A 17,146-nucleotide genomic window follows, 5' to 3' on the forward strand; every position below is an offset into this window, starting at 1 on the left:
TGAATCAACAAAGAGTGGATCAACTTCAGTAGTTATCACTTCTATTGAATTGGAGTAACAGCTGACAGAGGAATGTGATATCTCATCAACCATCATGAACTCTGACAGTCTGTCCCTCTCAGCATTCTGAGCATGCCTCTTCTCCTCCCTCCATTTCAGGGAGAGAGAGCTGAAGAGCTGGGGAGCTGGAGAGCACCCTCCACAGCTGGTAGACTCCTACCTCTGCCAGCGTTGGTGCAGCAGCAGCATGGCTCCGTGTTGGCCAGCGCCAGGGAAGAGAGAGGCGTAGCAGAGTAAAGTGGCGGGCGCCAGAAGACTGGCATATGCTGCTCCCCATCAGGCGTGGCAGCAGTGGGCATGGAGCAGAGTGGGCATGAAGCTTGGAATGAGATGCCACAGGTGGCCATCCTGGCTGTTTCTGAAAGAGCCTCATTCATATAGAACACAGGCTGCATGGATGTGCATGCTTTAACATGGAGACTACTGTATTTACACACCATGCTCCTTTCAGTTAATGATAATTTACTGTCAACTATTGGGGCTCAGCAAGTGTTGCTTAAAACTGCTGTAGAAAATCCTGCTAAGAGCAAAATGCTGAGAGAGGTGTATAAATGAATACATTCTAAAAACACCCACAAAAAGTCTCATTGCAAAATCGTAGACTGTCACTAGGGCTGTGGCGGTCACGAAATTCCGTCAGCCGGTGATTGTCAAGCTAATAACTGTCGGTCTTACGGTAATTGACCGTTAATTAACATAAACACGTTTAGCATCTCCTGGCTTCCACACATAGCCTACAAGTCACTGATGCAGACCTTTGGAACATCTACATTTAAAAAATAAAATAAAAATCCATGTAATATAGCCTACACCTTCACAATAATCCATTATTTATTTTTGACATGTCTAAAGAAACATGATATGAAGAAAATGTAGTCTATTTCAGAAGAACAGAATATCATACTCAGAGTTGTCCTTATGTTAGGTCCTGATCTGGCTATGCCATATGGCTGTGGGCTACACTAGTTCATTTAGCAGAAAGGATTTGGTTAGAATTCTGTGGCATTATTTTATATAATTTTATAGTAAGAAGAATACAACTGAACAAAGCTGAATTAAATAGAAAGGATATTTTGCGCAGGCTGTATACACTTCCTCAGTCTCATTCACAATTTGACAAGCACTTGATAATGCCTCGAATTTCCAGGCGGCATCCCCTTTGCGTGGCCGTAATGCACCCTAAAAAAATCCATACCTTTTGCGGCCAGTGGCCGTTGTTCCCTTCTCCCTGAGCACCTCTCACTCACATGGCTCTCCATCACGTGATCGTGTCTTTCTCACAGGCTACAAGTAAAGACAGACAATTCGGAGACGCAACTGCGCATGTCCTTATCCAATTCCGAGTTGCATATTGAAGATATTGGAAGAACTGTCCACATTTACTTTTCGTCAGCCAACAAGATGAGTAGGCCTAACAAACAGCAAAATCACTAGCGTATGTCAATACTATCCCCCATAGTACAGTTGACCTATTCTATTCTGTGCGAGAAATAAATATTCAAATGCTTTTATTATAAAGGTGCATTTTAAATGGTGAAAATTATATTTTCCAAACTTGAAACTCACACGCTGCTTATGTATGCCAGTTAGGCTCTACACCCCTTGTAAAGCTGATTAACGTGTTTAATTTTAAGAAGTTCTTTGGCCACTTTAGTTGTGATAAAAACAGTATCAAAACATATAGGCCTATGGGCTAGGCTACATGAGGTGTGCGACTATGATTAGAAAAAGTCGCAAAAAAAAGGCATTGTTTCTTGCCTTATGCTGGGCATCATTCACAAGTGATAATATATAATTCACAAGTGATAGGCTAATATTGTCATCCATCACACTATTCTTGATTTAATCTTGTCTACATATACTAAGTAATATATGTGTAAAATTTGTTTTGATTTAGAATGGACCATTATCATGCAACTGTCTCGAAACAGGGGCAGGGGAAAAAATACATGTCATCTACATTTTACATTTTAGTCATTTATCAGACGCTCTTATCCAGAACGACTTACAGTTAGTGAGTGCATACATTTTTTCATACTGGCCCCCCGTGGGAAATGAACCCACAACCCTGGCGTTGCAAGCGCCATGCTCTACCAACTGAGCTACACAGGGCCTATGCACTTAAATAGTGAATGGAGGACGCTTTTCCCGTGGTTCATTTTCATGCCAGCCAGGTAGGCTATACTCCTGTTGTAAAGATAAGCAATGTGCTTAATATTAGGAAAGTTGAGAGAAAAAATATAGTAGGCCTAGCCTATAGAAAGCAAGTGGGGACAGCAGACTGGGATAGGGAGAGATTGAATATGTCCGTAAACACTCCAGCCAGCTGGTCTGCGCATGCTCGGAGGACGCGACTAGGGATGCCGTCTGGACCGGCAGTCTTGCGATGGTTAACACGCTTAAATATCTTACTCACGTCGGCCACGAAGAACGAGAGCCTACATACTGGCCCCCCGTGGGAATCGAACCCACAACCCTGGCGTTGCAAACGCCATGCTCTACCAACTGAGTTACATCCCTGCCGGCCATTCACTCCCCTACCCTGGACGACGCTGGGCCAATTGTGCACCGCCCCATGGGTCTCCCGGTCACGGCCGGCTACGATTAGAGCCTGGATTTGAACCAGGATCTCTAGTGGCACAGCTAGCACTGCGATGCAGTGCAGAGAGACTGAAAAACAGCTTCTATCTCAAGGCCATCAGACTGTTAAATAGCCATCACTAGCCGGCTTCCACCAGGCTACTCAACCCTGCACCTTAGAGGCTTCTGCCCTACATCCATAGACATGGAATCACTGGCCACTTTAATAATGGAACACTAGTCACTTTAATCATGTTTACATACTGCTTTACTCATCTCATATGTATATACTGTATTATATCTACTGTATTTAGTCAATGACACCACGACATTGCTCGTCCTAATATTTATATATTTCTTTATTCCATTCTTTTAAATTTAGATTTGTGTATTGTTGTGAATTGTTAGATACTACTGCACAAGCATTTAGCTACACCCGTAATAACATCTGCTAAATATGTGTATGTGACCAATACATTTGATATTCAGAAAGAGTCCCAACTGGAAATCTAGGGACAACAAAAAAGCTATTGAGTAATCCGATCCCAATCCGAGGACAGGCCTAGTATAAAATCACTGCTCCACATTTTGTGGAGAATAAGCACACTGTCTTCCCACTAGAGCTATTAAATATTTCATGTTGTTACACAATCATTTCCTTTTTCATGATCGAATTGTGACTGTTATGCAAATGTCACAGGCTGTGATTTGTTGGAGACCTTGAGTCTGTCTGTAACATGAATCAGCGCCGTGACTCATCCTTCCCTATCCAGCAGGCTCCTAGTGTACTGGAGTCTCTGTCTCTGTCTAATGATGTATCCAGGGTGCACTGGGAACTGGGACTGTACCACAACCCATGGACACCACAACCAGTCACGATCAAATCTTATCTCACAACAGTCATTTGTCACAACAGATGACACAACACATAGTAATTCTTCGCTCCAATTGTTTCCACTGAATAAATGCATGAAATCATTTTCTTTGAGATGCATTGTATTGCCATAGTGAATAACATGTTAAAGTGATCCATTTTTTACATTTTACATTTGAGTCATTTAGCAGACGCTCTTATCCAGAGCGACTTACAATTAGTGCATTCATCTTAAGATAGCTGGGTAAGACAACAGCATATCACAGTCGTGGCAAGTACATTTTCACTCAATAAAGTAGTTCTCAGCCAATTCAGGGCTAGCAGGAACATTTTCATTTTTGGGGGGTACAGAGATCCCTTCTCACACTTGAGTCTGAAAATCAGCATTTTGTGTCAGTGCGATATCATAGGCACATTTTATGTATAGGGTGAACTCACGTTATAGAGGATGTCCACCCATCCCTCCATGGTGATGCACTGGAAGACGGTGAGAATAGCAAAGAGGATGTTGTCGAAGTTGGTGATGCCGTAGTTGGGGCCGATCCAGTATTCCTGACACACGGTGCCATTCTCACAGGTCCTCGCTGGAGCCTCCATACCACAGGGGAACTCTGCTGCCTGCTCACCTGAGACACACACACACAGGTACACACACACACACAGGTACACACACAGATGAATGTACATTACATTACATTTACATTTAAGTCATTTAGCAGACACTCTTATCCAGAGTAGTGACTGCATACATTCCGTCTTGTAGTAGATGTCTTAACAGGGCCATTTCTGATACCATATCCAAGACTATGTGGCCAAACTCCTTTCCCTGAGAGGGGACTTCTTCAATCAAGCAATAAATCAATCAATCAATGAATCAATCCTGTGACCTATTTATGATGGACTTCTTAACCTTAGCGAAAATACAAAATCAAAATCACATGTTTATGCAACTTCTCCAAATGCTGGTTATTAGCTACATGTCTTTTATTGGGTCATGGCTAGAATGTAACGCTCCTTTTGCTAAGGGGCAGCAGCACAGCAAGCACGCAAACATAGACAAACATGCACGCATACTGGCATGCATACATGTAAAGGAAGTGGTTCATTGAAATACACTAGCGTGATGAGACCTAAAAACGTGTCTTAGCTCCCAGAACTATAGGCTACCTCAGCACATACATCATTTATATCAACTCTATATTTGCAAGTTATTGCAGTTACACAAAACACGGGTGACTAAGATTTCATAGCGATGTACATTGTGCATACCTGTATCAGTCCTGAAGCAGGTCCGGTGGAACTTGCCCATGTAAAAGTCCAGGCCAATGATGGCGAACATGAGGATAGCGAAGAAGAGCAGCATACCGATCTGCAGCAGAGGCACCATCGCTTTCATGATGGACTTCAGAACCACCTGAAGACCTGAGATAGGGCAGGTTTCACTTTACTCCCTCCCATGTTATAGCATTAACATTGGTCATGGGAGAGACCCCAAATTGCTCTTTACATTTCTTTATTGAACATTTCCTGTTATCAGAATTACATATGATGACATCAACAAAAATGTAATAATGCTTGGATGACAAACTTCAACATAAACATATCCAAACAGAACATTGTTGTTGTTTTTTCCAGTGATTCCAGAGTCATTGTACTTACTAGGGATTCCAGACACCAGTTTCAATGGCCTCAGGACCCGTACTGCCCTCAGAGTTCTCAGGTCAAAGTCTGCTCCCACTGTAGCCAGCATCCTGTTCACAATCAAACAACATGTCACGATCGTCAAACACAGTGGACCAATGCGCAGCGTGATGAGTGAACATACTTTTAATTTGATTCACCACACGAAACAAAACAACAAAACGATACGTGAAGTCCTAGGTAACAGAACCAAACCATACACAGAACAAGATCCCACCATATCTGGACCAAGCAGCGTGTCCAGGAGCCAACGCCAGAGAGGACTCTAATGGATGTCAACCTCGACTGGGTCAAGCCGCGTGAGGAGGAGAGAGGTTGGACTTGGGAGCAGAGGCTGGAGAGTCTGGCGAGAGCCATGGAGGCCATAGCCACGGGGGAGAGACGAACCCAATACATTTTTAGGGGGGGGCTCACACCGTGGACGACGGGACTGCTGGAGGCAGATAAGGGGCGAGTTAGTGGACGAGGAGAGAAGGCCACCGGGTTACGGGAGCCATTGGCGAGTAGAGGGAAGGAAAATGTAGAGGCACGGCGAGAGGTACTGAGGTGTGTTGCCAGTCCGGTCCGGCCCGTTCCTGATCCCCGGGTAAGGCCAGTGGTGTGTGTTCCCAGTGCGGTCCGGCCTGTTCCTGTCCCTCGCACCAAGCCTGTGATGCGCGTCGCCAGCCCGGTCCGGCCTGTTCCTGCCTCTCGCACCAAGCCTACGGTGCGCGTCGCCAGCCCGGCCCGGCCTGTTCCTGCTCCCCGCACCAAGCCAATGGTGCGCGTCGCCAGCCCGGCCCGGCCTGTTCCTGCTCCCCGCACCAAGCCAATGGTGCGCGTCGCCAGCCCGGTCCGGCCTGTTCCTGCTCCCCGCACCAAGCCAATGGTGCACGTCGCCAGCCCGGCCCGGCCTGTTCCTGCTCCCCGCACCAAGCCAATGGTGCGCGTTGCCAGCCCGGCCCGGCCTGTTCCTGCTCCCCGCACCAAGCCAGGGGTGCGCGTTGTCAGCCTGGTCCGGCCCGTTCCTGCTCCCCGCACCAAGCCTGTGGTGCGCTTCGTCAGCCCGGTTCGGCCCGTCCCTGCTCCCCGCACCAAGCCTGTGGTGCACGTCGTCAGCCCGGTCCGGCCCGTTCCTGCTCCCCGCACCAAGCCTGTGGTGCACGTCGTCAGCCCGGTCCGGCCCGTTCCTGCTCCCCGCACCAAGCCTGTAGTGCGCGTCGTCAGTCCGGCACAGCCCGTGCCTGGGTCACCGGTGCCTGGTCAGGTACCGGTCAGCTGCTCCACATCGGAGCCTAAGCAATCCGCTCCACCGATGTCCAGTCCAGCTCCAGCCAGCGGGGCCAGACCGGACCAGGGGCGCTACGGGGGAATTGTTGGAGGGTGGTGGTCAAGCCCGGAGCCGGAACCGCCTCCGAGGAGGAATGCCCACCCGGCCCTCCCCTGTTCGGTTTATGTTTGGCGCGGTCGCAGTCCACGCCTTTGGGGGGGGTACTGTCACGCCCTGGCTCTGGGACTCTGTTATGTTGAGCCAGGGTGTGTAGTTTCATTGTGTTGGTGTTCTAGGGTCTTTATCTAGCTCATGTGTTTCTGTGTTGGCCGGGGTGGTTCTCAATCAGAGGCAACGAGTGTCAGCTGTTGCTTGTTGTCTCTGATTGGGAACCATACTTAGGCAGCCTGTTTTCCACAGTGTTTTATGGGATCTTGTTCCGTGTATGGTTTGTGTCTGTTACCTAGGACTTCACGTATCGTTTTGTTGTTTTGTTTCGTGTGGTGAATCAAATTAAAAGTATGTTCACTCATCACGCTGCGCATTGGTCCACTTCTGTGTTCGACGATCGTGACACAACAACAGACCAGGAGATGAACAATCAGACTGACAATACTACAATCTTACAACCATCCATCATAAACACACAACATATCATTGACATTATGAACGATTGAGGAAATTCAAGAGCTTCAATAGCTAATTCTTTCCCATCTCCAAACATTGCATTCCTGAAAATAATGAGGAATTATTAGTTCCATTATCAAGCATTTCATGTGAGTGTACAATTTCTCCAGCATTCATGAAGGACTTGCATGTGATATAAATCTAAATGTCTCTGAAAATGAGGTCCTATGTATTGTATTACCTAAAACTACAGGGGTTGTCATGCGCTGTGTGTCTGACACTCGTGTGTTAATTGAGTATCGGCAGGGCTGGTTTAGAATATATAACTACAGCATCTTAAGCATCTACTGGGACAGCGAGACCGTGTGGAGAATATTGAATGATTTCACATGGACGATGATATGCAGAGGGGGCACTGACACAGACAGAGAGAGTGAATAGCAGCTCAGTACAACTGACTCATTCAGATTTCAGAAGAACTCTTAATCTGTGTGGTGCTCCTCTCCCTTGTGGCCAGTTTCAGGCTGAGCCGGTGACAAGCAGCAGCATTTCCTCATTCTCCTTGGCGTCTGCATAATCAAGACCTAACCCCCATCGTTAGTGGATCTGACTGCACTTTCACAGTCTCACGGAGGAGAGGAGTAGGAAGAGGGGAGAGAGGAGGAGGGGAGAGAGGAGAGCTGAAAGAGGCTGGAGGAGAGCGAAAGGGTGGAGTGGAGAGAGGTAGGAGGGGAGGGAGGAGGATAAAAGGAGGAGGGGAGAGAGGATGGAGATACGCATTAGCTTCACAGCCTGTCCAATCACCCCAGAGCATCTTCCTCTTGCAGAATGCTATTGTGTAAATGGAACTGGCCTGTGGAGAGCAGCTCCAGCTCCAATAGTCTGTTCCAGGGGGACAGACAGACAGGCCAGATCAGCATCATGTTACTGTGGCTGACGAGTGTTATTGTACACCCACTATCTAACCCACTGGCTGGGCAGAGGCACAGACTGGTGTCCTGGGAGGTGCTGCACTGAAATGAGTGGTATAATCTCTGCACAGAGAGCAGAAGAGAGAGAGAGAGAGAGAGAGAGAGAGAGAGAGAGAGAGAGAGAGAGAGAGAGAGAGAGAGAGAGAGAGAGCGAGAGAGAGAGAGGGGGAAACAGAAAGCATAAGAGGAGACAGAGTGTTGGTGTAGCTGCTAGTGAATCCAATTTCTAATTGCAAAAGACAGGTTTGAGGATTACCTAAAAGGATTACCTAAATCACACTGTTTCTAGAATAATACAGTCATGTATTCTTCATATGAACCAGAATAATATACATTGCTTTGTGATTACAGTAAAATGTATGCCACTTTAGTAATCTACTGTACACCACAAAGATTTCATATCCCCAGAATATAGGCTAACATAAGGAAAGTAGAAGGAGAGTCTCTGCAGGGTGAGGCAACCTATAATTGTTGTGGTTCATTCCATTAAAACTGATATTCCCTTTCCTTTCTACTGGATCTTAATTAATCACAGCCTACTGATACACTCCCAGCTGGGATTACCTTCATTACCAAGGAAAGAATGAGGAAATGAAGTGAATCAAATTTTCCACACATCAACTAGTGCGTATCTGACTCTAAGTAATATACAGTACAGTGGGAGAGGGCTATCATTTCCTGCTTATGGCCTTTCCCAGTGAGATAACCTCATCTCCCATCATGATCTATGTTTGTTCCAGACTGCAGCTGGCATCCTGAAATATACATAACTTACTGTATCCTCAGTGAAATGAGCACTCTGCTTCTCTCTCTCCCTGCCTGCCTCCCTCCCTGCCTCTCTGCTTGCCTGCCTCCCTGCCTGCCATTGTTTATCCCTACAGAAAAGAGAGAAAGCCTCAGGCCCTCATACATACTCCTGACTGAACCAGTCTCAACGCGCTGCATACAAATACAGATCAGAGGTCCCTGATGGCCTCGTTTTCAGGGCTTATATTTTAGCTTTACAATATATTCCTTTAACATTACCAAAACAGGTTTGAGATACAAAATGATGAAAATTAAAAACCAAATGTAATTCAGTTACACAGAGGAGATATTGGCAACCCAATTATCTGAGTTACGATTAGTTTTTTCAAACTCCTTGAACGAAATGATGGGAAAGCTAACCATGGACTGGACTGGCTGGAGTTCAACACCAACCCAACCAGGACCTGTCTGAATCTGATATCAGGCTCAAGCTGTGTCACTGCTTCAGCCACCAGAAAGGAAAGAGCAGGTGTGCGTGTGTTTCCCATCTCCAAAGTGGCCAGCATTGATCAAATGAGGAGGCCTACATTGGGCTGCTCCCAGGGGGCTTTATTTAGGCTGGTCAGAGACTTTCTCTGCCATCTCTCTATCCCACATAGCCCTGCCAGCAGACAGAGCAGATAGAGGGGTCACGGGAGGGCACTGAACAAACAGGCATATACTGTAGGGCTATACTTAAGGGACTAGGGCCAGGACAACATTAACATGTTACCCCAACATTGTAGAGTAAGGGAGACTATAAAATGCTAGTCGCTTAAGTATACACTGAGTGTACAAAACATTAAGGACACCTGATTTGTCCATGACATAGACTGACCAGGTGAATCCACGTGAATGATATGTTCACTTATTGATGTCACTTGTTAAATCCACTACAATCAGTGTAGATGATGGGTAGGAGACAGGTTAAAGAAGGATTTTTAAGCCTTGAGACAATTGAGACATGGATTGTGTATGTGTGCCATTCAGAGGCTGAATGGGCAAGACAAAATATTGAAGTGCCTTTGAACAGGGTATGGAAGTAGGTGTGTCAAGAACTGCAATGCTGCTGGGGTTTTCACGCTCAACAGTTTACCGTGTGTATCAAGAATGGTCCACCACCAAAAGGACATCCAGCCAACTTGACACAACTGTGGGAAACATTGGATTCAACATGGGCCAGCATCCTTGTACACACAGTGTAGGCCTACACTAAGCTGCTGTAAGAGGTATACTGTGTCAGATGTCTTTCTTCAGTACGAATATAGAGGCTACATTGTTAGTCAACTTACTTTCCATTCAATTAACTCCATTGACAGTAGCTAAGCAGGTTTCTAAATGAATGGTCGTACACCAAAATACAGAAAATATAAATATAAAATGTACATAATAATGTCATGGTTGTTTTCCTCTCAGATGCAATACATAAATGAACATGTGATGTAACTATTTCCAGGTGGCAATGGCATGTATGTGACTAACCATGCCTGTGTCCTGAGATTTCATCTCTACAGCACTGATAATGCATCCATCCAAGTATTATATACTATATATTTGCATCATTGCTGTTCCTATAGTGCCTCTGCTCTTTGAGAGTAAATTAGTTTGTTGTTGTTTTCAAATCAAACCTAAGCGTTGTGTGTGTGAAGGGATTGTGGCGCTCTGTGAAACATGCGGCATTAGCTTGTCCATCCTCACCAAACAACATCTGGCCAATGCAGGAAAAAAGCCCCATCTCCATCCCAGCAGAGGCATGCACCAGAAGATTAGTTACTTAATGGACCTTCAGATATTGGAGAAACACCATCCTCTCTGTTTTCAATAGCAGAGCTAGCATCTGTTAGGACTGTTACTATGCATACTGTATGACCATCTACACTAAAGAAACTACCAACACTTTTATCTGTGTTATTATTGTATGGTTGTTTTTGTTCTGTATTCTTTCCAAATAATCATTTGGCAAATTAATGCAAGTAAACAAACAAAGTGTAGAACATAACATCACACAGTGACTGTAGCTGACAAGCCTGAATAATGGAATTAATCATTTTGAAAATTGCTAGATAATTCTTTAGGGGACATGGAAGCACACTGCAATGTAGCAAAGGCATTTATCATATCCTGTGCCTGGGGGAGCTGTATAATGCATTTTGCTCCACGCATACATAAACTCAACTGACATGAAAGAGTCTAAAAGTCAAACACATTAGCTTGATTATCAATTAGTCAACCATGTTTGTTTACAGCACCTCCCAGGAAAATACTGGGAAGAGAATCTAATTCTGCTGCTCCAAGGGCAGGGAAATATAGTAGACAACTAACTCAGTCACAAGCTCCGTCTGGAGTGATACAGCATGCCAAGATCACCATCATCATCATCATCATCATCATCATCTTCTTCTTCTTCTTCTTCTTCTTCTTCTTCTTCTTCTTCTTCTACTACTACTACTACTACTACTACTACTACTACTACTACTAATAATAATAATAATAATAATAATAATAATAATTTATTACATTTGTAAAGCACTTTTCATTATACAAGAATAATATCAAAGTGCATAAAATGTAATAGAAAAATTGTTTTAAAAAACAAAACAAATATATATATAACTAAGTAACACGCTCCACTGTAACACATCCATGTGGAGTATAAGTGATACAGCATGCCAGGGTTGCAGTATAATACATAACAGGGGGGATATTTCTACTCACATATTCTACTAAGTCACAAGCCCAGGTGTAATATAACCATGCATGTTGGGTGTGAGTGATGCAGGATGCCAGGGGTGCAGTATTTTTCAGAACATGGAGAATTCTGAGCCAGGCTTTATTGGTAATACTTCTCTGCTCACATGTTCTCTGGTTCTAACTCACTGACAAGCAAGTAGCAGCCTATGAGACATGCCCTGTCTATCTGTCTGTCTGCCTACCTGCCTGCCTGTCTGTCTGTCTGGCTGACTGTACAGTATGGGATGTGATCTCTTATGAGGCTTGGCAGCATAATGACCTGCCTCCCTCCCCTGTTCTGTAAATGACAGGCGGAACCATGTGAGGGGCCTGAGAGGGACGGGTGAGAGAGAGGGGAAACACAGCAGTCATTGGACTCTGAGGAGAACACATTAATTTCAGCCCTGAGAGGACAATATGCCTTTCAATGTGCCTTTCATGATTAGGATCAAGCAAACAGATCAGAACTAGCTACGTACTTTGTTTTGTATGAGAGCGAATGGAGGGTCGTTCCAACTCAAAATGCACAAGAAACAGGGTTTTTGACACCCACCATCTCAGATTATGCTGAAATTGTTTCTGTAGTTAGAAACATATACGATTAGCATTCTTGAAACATTATTTTGTTGAAATATAATTTGATCTCAGATAAATTAATAAATATAGTACCGAACATCTGATTTGGACCAACATTCTTCCCAACAATGAGTAAGACATGAGGAATCCAATAAAATTATCAAAAGCCACCCACAGACACCCCGCACCAATCCCACCCCAACAACCAATATACAGTATCAGTTCTCTATGTCCGACAAGTAGTATGGAGCTGCGGCATGGAGTATTGTTTCTTCATCCTTTATAATGTATTCCCTGTGAATCTGGTGATGTTTTTTATTATTTACCATAAATTAGTGTAAAGGTACCAGGTTTTGCCCACTAGATGCTGCTGTTCCTGCTACTGCCACCCCTTTTATAAATGTTTCTGGTCTCGTGTTTATTAAATGGATCACAACATTTTCTTTGCAACTTTGGGTAGAAAACCAATAGCTTTTGCTCACGATAAAATTTATTGTGTGGCCAACCTCACAATTGAAGCCAGTTCTCCATGAAAGCAATTTATTTTGCTCTCTCAGAGAGCTTCCAGTTGTTTGACTATTCAAGGAGAGTTGCATTGAAGGATCAGGTTTCTGAGAGAAGGACAAACTGAATTGCTTTCATGGAGGACTGGCTTGACTATTGTAAATAGTGAACATGTAAAATAACTTAACCGCCTCAGTCCATCAAACACTAAAGGAAAGAACCTTCCGTGCAAAAGACACTTCCAGAGTACTCCTTTACAAAAGCCCATCAACTCCCAGTGAAGTGCTTGAGCAGATGTTAATGGCTATGTCCACAGAACAATGCTATGCTTCTCAACTCCATCAGTCCCAAGCATGAACAATCGGTCCATCATCACTGTCATGGCCAGGAAAGGGGAGGATCCAAAGCACTCACCAAAACATCCACTGACAGGTGAATCTGATGGGGGTTTTCATAGCGACGCCAAGCTCTCCAATCATAAACAAATTATGTCAGATGAGGGCGGAAGGTGAAATTGTGCAATGCCAGCAATTAATCTAATGCAGTGGAGTATGAGCAGGAGGTTTTAGAGAATTGACACAGTCACTGCTTTGTAATTTATTAACTTTCTCCAGCTGATGAATTATACATTTTTCCAATGACTGCCTGGGTGTGTAGCGGGCTCTTACTGAGCACACTGCCAGGGCAGCAGGTAGCCTAGTGTTGAGCCAATAACCGAAAGGTCGCTGGTTCAAATCCCCGAGCCGACAAGGTGAAAAATATGTTGATGTGCCCTTGAGCAAGGCACTTAACCCTAATTGCTCCTGTAAGTCGCTCTGGATAAGAGCGTCGACTAAAATGTGTAGCAGGCTCTTACTGAACACACTGTGTGTAGTGGGCTCTTCCTGAGTACACTGCCTGCGCGTGTTGCAATGTTCCTTCCCAAAAAATGTGGCACTTAGCAAATTTCAGGTCTGCTGAGTGCAATCTTGAACGTTGTGACAATTCTGTGCAACTTCCAGCGCGCGTTTACTTTGAACACTGAGGCTGTACATGCTCTAAGTTTCAGAAAGTGGTAAAGTAGGCTACTGTGGCTATTTGATCATAATGTAGGCCTACCATTAAAAACAATGGAGAAAATGTGTCCCATAACATTTGAACATGGAAATAGCTGTTGTATCATTCTGCCTACAGTAGCAGCCAATATGTGGTGTTCAATATAGGCCTACCAGTGGAAGCTCGTCAGGGGAGGACCATCCTCCTCAGTGAACATTAAAAAAGTGTCCTTTTTAGATAAAACTATACTAAATATATTAAAATGCCACCATATAATTCATTAAAACACACTGTTTTGCAATGAAGGTCTACAGTAGCCTCAACAGCACGCTGAGTCATGAGTGCAATAGAATCCTACTCCGATGCATTCCACCTACAACAAAATCTCTTGCGTTTTGTTTTGGTATGGTGCATTGAAAGTGGTTAATATTGAGTTGATTCGATCACAATTCCCACAGTAAAGGGAAACGTTGACAGTGTTAACTAAGGGGGAAAACTCTAGAAAGTTGATTGAAGTTCAATCTCGTGCTTCTCTGCGCGGGCAGATATTTCTTCTGCGAGGCAGTCCCGGGGGAGCTGCGCACAGCTTTGAGGGAACATTGGTGTGTTGCGGGATATTAATTAATGAGCACACTGCCTGGGTGTGTAGCGGGACACCTCTTACTGAACACACTGCCTGAACACAGAGACCTACTATGCTATACTCATCTTTGTGTGAGACAAGTTCAATGGTAGAGCTTATTTTCTCCGATTTCAGGTGGAAACAACAGCAATCTGATCATTAACATCTGAGATGTATACTGTGTACGCAGGTCAGCAAGAGCCATGGAAATGATCTGAATGGAAAAGGAAAATATCACCCCATTCAGCTCACATCAGTGAGTTAGCATAGAGCCAGCCGTATATTCTCCACAATAACGTAAACGAGAGTGCAACTCTGACAGAGATAGAAAAAGGAAGATAACATGATAGTTGTAAAGTAAGCTGTGAAAAGGCCAGCATCACTGTTAGAGAATCCATAAAGCTTTGCTCTACACAGAATGTGCTGCTTTGTCATTACAGCACGTCTAGTGAATGTTCTTCACAGTCTACACAGTCCATTAAACCTGTTTTGATACTGTACAGTGGGGGAAACAAGTATTTAGTCAGCCACCAATTGTGTAAGTTCTCCCACTTAAAAAGATGAGAGAGGCCTGTAATTTTCATCATAGGTACACGTCAACTATGACAGACAAAATGAGAAAAATAAATCCAGAAAATCACATTGAAGGATTTTTTATGAATTTATTTGCAAATTATGGTGGAAAATAAGTATTTGGTCAATAACAAAAGTTTCTCAATACTTTGTTATATACCCTTTGTTGGCAATGACACAGGTCAAACGTTTTCTGTAAGTCTTCACAAGGTTTTCACACACTGTTGCTGGTATTTTGGCCCATTCCTCCATGCAGATCTCCTCTAGAGCAGTGATGTTTTGGGGCTGTCGCTGGGCAACACGGACTTTCAACTCCCTCCAAAGATTTTCTATGGGGTTGAGATCTGGAGACTGGCTAGGCCACTCCAGGACCTTGAAATGCTTCTTACGAAGCCACTCCTTCGTTGCCCGGGCGGTGTGTTTGGGATCATTGTCATGCTGAAAGTCCCAGCCACGTTTCATCTTCAATGCCCTTGCTGATGGAAGGAGGTTTTCACTCAAAATCTCACGATACATGGCCCCATTCATTCTTTCCTTTATACGGATCAGTCGTCCTGGTCCCTTTGCAGAAAAACAGCCCCAAAGCATGATGTTTCCACCGCCATGCTTCACAGTAGGTATGGTGTTCTTTGGATGCAACTCAGCATTCTTTGTCCTCCAAACACGACGAGTTGAGTTTTTACCAAAAAGTTATATTTTGGTTTAATCTGACCATATGACATTCTCCCAATCCTCTTCTGGATCATCCAAATGCACTCTAGCAAACTTCAGACGGGCCTGGACATGTACTGGCTTAAGCAGGGGGACACGTCTGACACTGCAGGATTTGAGTCCCTGGCGGCGTAGTGTGTTACTGATGGTAGGCTTTGTTACTTTGGTCCCAGCTCTCTGCAGGTCATTCACTAGGTCCCCCCGTGTGGTTCTGGGATTTTTGCTTACCGTTCTTGTGATCATTTTGACCCCACGGGGTGAGATCTTGCGTGGAGCCCCAGATCGAGGGAGATTATCAGTGGTCTTGTATGTCTTCCATTTCCTAATAATTGCAGCCACAGTTGATTTCTTCAAACCAAGCTGCTTACCTATTGCAGATTCAGTCTTCCCAGCCTGGTGCAGGTCTACAATTTTGTTTCTGGTGTCCTTTGACAGCTCTTTGGTCTTGGCCATAGTGGAGTTTGGAGTGTGACTGTTTGAGGTTGTGGACAGGTGTCTTTTATACTGATAACAAGTTCAAACAGGTGCCATTAATACAGGTAACGAGGGGAGGACAGAGGAGCCTCTTAAAGAAGAAGTTACAGGTCTGTGAGAGCCAGAAATCTTGCTTGTTTGTAGGTGACCAAATACTTATTTTCCACCATAATTTGCAAATAAATTCATAAAAAATCCTACAATGTGATTTTCTGGAATTTTTTTTCTCAATTTGTCTGTCATAGTTGACGTGTACCTATGATGAAAATTACAGGCCTCTCTCATCTTTTTAAGTGGGAGAACTTGCACAATTGGTGGCTGACTAAATACTTTTTTCCCCCACTGTACATACAATAGGACTCACTCCATAACCCCCAGAAACTAAATGCTCAATGTAGTGCACATTGTAGATTTAATTTCCGCCCAGTTTGCACAACAACTCATTCAACATGCATTACAACTCTATTATTTGCAGTCGACGAGACGCTCAGTGACTCAGTAATTACACAGCGTGGAACATTGCTGAGCACTCTAGACATATCCCCCATGCACAGCACACAGCACACTCACACACACACACACACACACACATCCCACCTCAGCCAGTTCCCTTTCCCAGCACCCAGCAGTATGGAGTAGTAGAGGCTGAAATAGATCACCGTCTTAGCCTGTCACTGGAATAGAACATCACATCACACACTCAGCCAGCAGCATCATCTTGCATAAGTCCTAACCAGGGAGGCCCATTAGCCCCAGTCTAGTGGAGGTGAAGTGGAAAGGAGAATATTATGCATGGAGGACTGGCCGTCTGGCGGCACTACTGTATACTCATCCTCAGCAGGCAGGGCATTGGTTACACTGTGTTGGTCTAAAGCCAACATCCCCCCGAGCATGATGCCTCCTCTGTCTGTCTGTCTGTCTGTCTGTCTGTCTGTCTGTCTGTCTGTCTGTCTGTCTGTCTGTCTGTCTGTATCTCGTCTATCTTTCTGTCTGTCTGTAAGTCAGTCTGCCTGAAAGTCAGTATGTCTGTCTGTCTGCAAGTCAGTCTGCCTGACATAATTTCGGATGACATA

At 44.5% G+C, this 17,146-nt stretch overlaps 1 protein-coding gene across 1 annotated transcript in view; it reads right to left on the bottom strand.

The window, feature by feature from the left end:
• Positions 1 to 17,146, bottom strand: part of cacna1ba (calcium channel, voltage-dependent, N type, alpha 1B subunit, a) — a gene marked incomplete at its 3' end in the record, with an annotated part of 138,523 nt that overhangs the window by 103,002 nt on the left and 18,375 nt on the right. Inside the window, exons 4-6 of the mRNA XM_084180933.1 lie at positions 5,174 to 5,265; positions 4,784 to 4,936; positions 3,953 to 4,140 (exon numbers count right to left, since the gene is read on the bottom strand). Coding sequence (XP_084037059.1) covers positions 3,953 to 4,140; positions 4,784 to 4,936; positions 5,174 to 5,265 — 433 coding nt within the window. The remainder of the gene's footprint in view (positions 1 to 3,952; positions 4,141 to 4,783; positions 4,937 to 5,173; positions 5,266 to 17,146) is intronic.

This window comes from Coregonus lavaretus (assembly GCF_964263955.1).
Source record: "Coregonus lavaretus genome assembly, chromosome: 17".
Taxonomy (NCBI): Eukaryota; Metazoa; Chordata; class Actinopteri; order Salmoniformes; family Salmonidae; genus Coregonus; species Coregonus lavaretus.